We start from the raw sequence: 6747 nt of genomic DNA on the forward strand, positions 1-6747 counted from the left end.
TGCCCAAACTTTCTGCTTTTCACCCCCTACCTACATGTACATAGTACTTCAATCAATCACATAACCAAACCTACATGTACAGTGGGGAGAACAAGTATTTGATACACTGCCGATTTTGCAGGTTTTCCTACTTACAAAGCATGTAGAGGTCTGACATTTTTATCATAGGTACACTTCAACTGTGAGAGACGGAATCCAGAAAATCACATTGTATGATTTTTAAGTAATTAATTTGCATTTTATTGCATGACACAAGTATTTGATCACCTACCAACCAGGAAGAATTCCGGCTCTCACAGACCTGTTAGTTTTTCTTTAAGAAGCCCTCCTGTTCTCCACTCATTACCTGTATTAACTGCACCTGTTTGAACTCGTTACCTGTATAAAAGACACCTGTCCACACACTCAATCAAACAGACTCCAACCTCTCCACAATCGCCAAGACCAGAGAGTTGTGTAAGGACATCAGGGATAAAATGGTAGACCTGCACAAGGCTGGGATGGGCTACAGGACAATAGGCAAGCAGCTTGGTGAGAAGGCAACAACTGTTGGCGCAATTATTAGAAAATGGAAGAAGTTCAAGATGACGGTCCATCACCCTCGGTCTGGGGCTCCTTGCAAGATCTCACCTCGTGGGGCATCAATGATCATTAGGAAGGTGAGGGATCAGCCCAGAACTACACGGCAGGACCTGGTCAATGACCTGAAGAGAGCTGGGACCACAGTCTCAAAGAAAACCATTAGTAACACACTACGCCATCATGGATTAAAATCCTGCAGCGCACGCAAGGTCCCCCTGCTCAAGCCAGCGCATGTCCAGGCCCGTCTGAAGTTTGCCAATGACCATCTGGATGATCCAGAGGAGGAATGGGAGAAGGTCATGTGGTCTGATGAGACAAAAATAGAGCTTTTTGGTCTAAACTCCACTCGCCGTGTTTGGAGGAAGAAGAAGGATGAGTACAACCCCAAGAACACCATCCCAACCGTGAAGCATGGAGGTGGAAACATCATTCTTTGGGGATGCTTTTCTGCAAAGGGGACAGGACGACTGCACCGTATTGAGGGGAGGATGGATGGGGCCATGTATCGCGAGATCTTGGCCAACAACCTCCTTCCCTCAGTAAGAGCATTGAAGATGGGTCGTGGCTGGCTCTTCCAGCATGGCAACGACCCGAAACACACAGCCAGGACAACTAAGGAGTGGCTCCGTAAGAAGCATCTCAAGGTCCTGGAGTGGCCTAGCCAGTCTCCAGACCTGAACCCAATAGAAAATCTTTGGAGGGAGCTGAAAGTCCGTATTGCCCAGCGACATCCCCGAAACCTGAAGGATCTGGAGAAGGTCTGTATGGAGGAGTGGGCCAAAATCCCTGCTGCAGTGTGTGCAAACCTGGTCAAGACCTACAGGAAACGTATGATCTCTGTAATTGCAAACAAAGGTTTCTGTACCAAAATATTAAGTTCTGCTTTTCTGATGTATCAAATACTTATGTCATGCAATAAAATGCAAATTAATTACTTAAAAATCATACAATGTGATTTTCTGGATTTTTGTTTTAGATTCCGTCTCTCACAGTTGAAGTGTACCTATGATAAAAAATTACAGACCTCTACATGCTTTGTAAGTAGGAAAATCTGCTAAATTGGCAGTGTATCAAATACTTGTTCTCCCCACTGTACATACAGTATTACCTCAATCAAATCACCACAACTACCTCGTACACCATTACACTGACTCTGTACCGGTACTCCTTGTATATAGCCTATATATAGCCTCGTTATTGTTATTTTATTGTGTTACTATTTTATTTTTATCTATTTGTAAATTGGCTTACTTTTTAACTGCATGTTGGGAAAGGGCTCGTAAAGAAGCATTTCAGTGTAAATACTTGTTGTATTCGGCGCATGTGACAAAAATTTTATCATCAAAACAAGCACAATGAGATGGAAGATGGTTTCAAACTGGGAATACACTTACTTTCAAAAGTCACCCTTCTCTTCTCTGTGAGCAGAATGAGAGAGAAAGAAAATTAAGAGTTCTAAAAGTGGCTAAGAGAGAGAGAGAAACAGATAGACAGACAGAGAGCGGGGACTGTGGGACTTACCTTCGGGCGTGGAGCTCTCCTTGCATCGTGCAGAGCTGGAGGGTGCCAGGAGGCTGCTGGGGTTGGGCTGGCGCTCGGGGGACTTGACGATGGCCGACATGAGGATCTGCTGGCGGGCCGAGGCTGGTGTGGCCGGGGCGTGCTCTGAGACTTTAAAATGGGCCGCTGGGAGGGAGGGAGGAAGACGGGGGAAACGTTAGCCATTTGGCTACACCTGGCACACTTAGACAAACCAGAAACATGGCTTCGTGTGCATCGTCTCCATCATCAATATACTATGACCCTGTTGAAATACTTCAAAAAATGTGTCCTCACTTTCCTGAAGAAGACAGGGTGAATAAAGTCAGCATTCCACTGGACTGCTCTCCCTAATATCATGGCAGATCAGTGAGAAGTTCAAGGAAGGGATACAAGGATTTGAACCAGAAACTATGACAATCATCAGGGCATGGATTCACAAACAACTCACAGGAGTGATGACCTAGGATCAGTTTGGCCTTTTCGATAATAATTAATAATATTGCATGAACAGGGAGGACCTGATCCTAGATAAGCACTCCTGCTTTCAGAGGCTTTATGAATATGGGCGTAGGTCCTGTAATAGGTTGTTGGCAACACCACCCACCCTCTTCTCTTAGTGATCTCAGCTCTATCCTCATCTTCTGCAGGGCCTCCTCCAGGTCTGAGCAGCGTGTCCTTTCCTTCTCCAGGGCCACCTTCATGTCGCTGTACTGCATGGGCAATGCTGGCTGGGCCTGGGCCCCGGACCCCCCAGCACCATTCCCATTGGGCCCCAGCTCATCACGCCGCCGCCCAAAGATACCCTGGCAGGAGAGAGAGGGAGCAAGGGTTAGAGTTAGAGTGACTTGGAGCTTCAGAAGGAGCCATGGACTTGTGTGGCATTAATTAAACATGCAGTGACATTAAGATGTATTGTGTGTGTTTGAGTCTGTGTGTGTGTCCTGTCGAAGAACAACAAACATCTGCTCTTATGCAGACTGCGCCATTAACTGCCATCACATTTCCATCACTGAGTTCTCTCACCTTCTTTTTCTTGGTGGGCTGATCCATTTTGGCCTGGAGGAAGTCAATCAGCTTCGTCTGCTGAGAAATGGTGCCCTCCATCTTGACTTTCTCATGAGAATATACAGCCTGTGGTGGGAGAAAGAATCAATGTCAATATAAATGTACCAGGCTACCAGCTAACGTCTCAAATGGAATTAGCTGTAGGAGCTGAGCCATTCCAGCAACTATTGTGGATGTTTCAAAACGAAAATAAGCATTTCTTATTGGACAACACCACGTTGTCCCTCCCCGTTTCAGTTTGTTTGTTGCCTAATGAATACGACCCAGGCCAGCAGAGAACAAATGGGCTCAGGTGTGTTAAAAGTGGGAGTGAGTGTAAGTGGGAGTGAGTGTATTGTTACCTGGATGTTCTCCAGCTGGTACTCCAGGTCGGTCCTCTCAGTCTTCAGCAGGTCAGTCTGGTCCAGAGCCTCCTGCAGGCCCTGTGTCAGACGGAAGATGTGGCTCTTCTGTAGGTCCATCTGCTGCTGTAACTTGCCTTGCTGTGGTGGGGAGGTCACCACACAAACACGCATCATTCCAAGACAAGCTAAAAGCTATTTTGTGTAACTTTTTGTGTAAATTGGACTAACGTCCTGACCAGCTGTGTACTTGTATATCAAGCTGCGTCACACTACAAACAGAAGATAGGCTCCTGCCCTATGAGCCGTTCTGGCCCGGACAAGGCTTATTTACTTTGTGTAAATGAAATACAATATTGTGTATTTATTTATGTTTGCAGAGTGCTCTCTACCTCGTCCATCAGCCTCTGCTTCAGCTCCCTCTCTGTCTCCAGTTTCTGCTGCAGGGTGCGGGCGTTCATCTCCAGCATGGCATGCTTCTTCTCCAGGTCATTCAGCTGACAACACACACAACCACAAGTTCAAAGGGTGTGTATAATAATATAATATAATATATGCCATTTAGCAGACACTTTTATCCAAAGTGACTTCAGTACAGTGAGTGCATATTTATTTATTTTTTACATACACTACCGGTCAAAAGTTTGGACACACCTACTCGTTCAAGGGTTCTTCTTTATTTGTTTGACTATTTTTAACATTGTAGAATAATAGTGAAGATATCAAAACTATGAAATAACACATATGGAATCATGTAGTAACCAAAAAAGTGTAAAACAAATCAAAATATATTTTATATTTGAGATTCTTCAAATAGCCACCCTTTGCCTTGATGACAGCTTTGCACACTCTTGGCATTCTCTCAACCAGCTTCATGAGGTAGTCACCTGGAATGCATTTCAATTAACAGGTGTGCCTTCTTAAAAGTTGTGGCATTTCTTTCCTTCTTAACGCATTTGAGACAATCAGTTGTGTTGTGACAAGGTAGGGGTGGTATACAGAAGATAGCCCTATTTGGTAAAAGACCAAGTCCATATTATGGCAAGAACAGCTCAAATAAGCAAAGAAAAACGACAGTCCATCATTACTTTAAGACACGAAGGTCAGTCAATACAGAACATTTCAAGAACTTTGAAAGTTTCTTCAAGTGCAGTCGCAAAAACCATCAAGCGCTACAGTGAGGGAAAAAAGTATTTGATCCCCTGCTGATTTTGTACGTTTGCCCACTGACAAAGACATGATCAGTCTATAACTTTAAATGGTAGGTTTATTTGAACAGTGAGAGACAGAATAACAACAAAAAAATCCAGAAAAACGCATGTCAAAAATTGTATACATTGATTTGCATTTTAATTAGGGAAATAAGTATTTGACCGCTCTGCAAAATATGACTTAGTACTTGGTGGCAAAACCCTTTTTGGCAATCACAGAGGTCAGACGTTTCTTGTAGTTGGCCACCAGGTTTGCACACATCTCAGGAGGATTTTGTCCCACTCCTCTTTGCAGATCTTCTCCAAGTCATTAAGGTTTCGAGGCTGACATTTGGCAACTCCAACCTTCAGCTCCCTCCACAGATTTTCTATGGGATTAAGGTCTGGAGACTGGCTAGGCCACTCCAGGACCTTAATGTGCTTCTTCTTGAGCCACTCCTTTGTTGCCTTGGCCGTGTGTTTTGGGTCATTGTCATGCTGGAATACCCATCCACGACCCATTTTCAATGCCCTGGCTGAGGGAAGGTTCTCACCCAAGATTTGACGGTACATGGCCCCGTCCATCGTCCCTTTGATGCAGTGAAGTTGTCCTGTCCCCTTAGCAGAAAAACACCCCCAAAGCATAATGTTTCCATCTCCATGTTTGACAGTGGGGATGGTGTTCTTGGGGTCATAGGCAGCATTCCTCCTCCTCCAAACACGGCGAGTTGAGTTGATGCCAAAGAGCTCAATTTTGGTCTCATCTGACCACAACACTTTCACCCAGTTCTCCTCTGAATCATTCAGATGTTCATTGGCAAACTTCAGACGGGCCTGTATATGTGCTTTCTTGAGCAGGGGGACCTTGCGGGCGCTGCAGGATCTCAGTCCTTCACGGCATAGTGTGTTACCAATTGTTTTCTTGGTGACTATGGTCCCAGCTGCCTTGAGATCGATCATTGACAAGATCCTCCCATGTAGTTCTGGTCTGATTCCTCGCCGTTCTCATGATCATTGCAACTCCACGAGGTGAGATCTTGCATGGAGCCCCAGGCCGAGGGAGATTGACAGTTATTTTGTGTTTCTTCCATTTGCGAATAATCGCACCAATTGTTGTCACCTTCTCCCCAAGCTGCTTGGCGATGGTCTTGTAGCCCATTCCAGCCTTGTGTAGGTCTACAATCTTGTTCCTGACATCCTTGGAGAGCTCTTTGGTCTTGGCCATGGTGGAGAGTTTGGAATCTGATTGATTGATTGCTTCTGTGGACAGGTGTCTTTTATACAGGTAACAAGCTGAGATTAGGAGCACTCCCTTTAAGAGTGTGCTCCTAATCTCAGCTCGTTACCTGTATAAAAGACACCTGGGAGCCAGAAATCTTTCTGATTGAGAGGGGGTCAAATACTTATTTCCCTAATTAAAATGAAAATCAATTTATAACATTTTTGACATGCGTTTTCCTGGATTTTTTTGTTGTTATTCTGTCTCTCACTGTTCAAATAAACCTACCATTAAAATTATAGACTGATCATTTTTTTGTCAGTGGGCAAACGTACAAAATCAGCAGGGGATCAAATACTTTTTTCCCCTCAATGTATGATGAAACTGGCTCTCATGAGGACCGCCACAGGAATGGAAGACCAAGAGTTACCTCTGCTGCAGAGGATAAGTTCATTAGAGTTACCAGCCTCAGAAATTGCGGCCCAAATAAATGCTTCACAGAGTTCAAGTAACAGACACATCTCAACATCAACTTTTCAGAGGAGACTGTGTGAAACAGGCCTTCATGGTCGATTTTCTGCAAAGAAACCACTACTAAAGGACACCAATATGAAGAAGAGACTTGCTTGGGCCAAGAAACACGAACAATTGACATTAGACCGACGGAAATGTGTCCTTTGGTCTGGAGTCCAAATTTGAGATTTTTGGTTCAACCGCCGTGTCTTTGTGAGACGCGGTGTGGGTGAACGGATGATCTCCGCATGTGTATTTATTACTGTAAAGCATGGAGGAGGTGTTATGGTGTGGG

General features: G+C 44.6%; 1 protein-coding gene across 1 annotated transcript in view; it reads right to left on the reverse strand.

Moving 5' to 3' along the window:
• cita (citron rho-interacting serine/threonine kinase a) overlaps window positions 1–6747 on the reverse strand; it is a 66304-nt gene that overhangs the window by 15499 nt on the left and 44058 nt on the right. Inside the window, exons 28-32 of the mRNA XM_084173235.1 lie at window positions 3923–4027; window positions 3531–3671; window positions 3148–3255; window positions 2729–2927; window positions 2104–2268 (exon numbers count right to left, since the gene is read on the reverse strand). Coding sequence (XP_084029361.1) covers window positions 2104–2268; window positions 2729–2927; window positions 3148–3255; window positions 3531–3671; window positions 3923–4027 — 718 coding nt within the window. The remainder of the gene's footprint in view (window positions 1–2103; window positions 2269–2728; window positions 2928–3147; window positions 3256–3530; window positions 3672–3922; window positions 4028–6747) is intronic.

This window comes from Coregonus lavaretus (assembly GCF_964263955.1).
Source record: "Coregonus lavaretus genome assembly, chromosome: 12".
NCBI lineage: Eukaryota > Metazoa > Chordata > Actinopteri > Salmoniformes > Salmonidae > Coregonus > Coregonus lavaretus.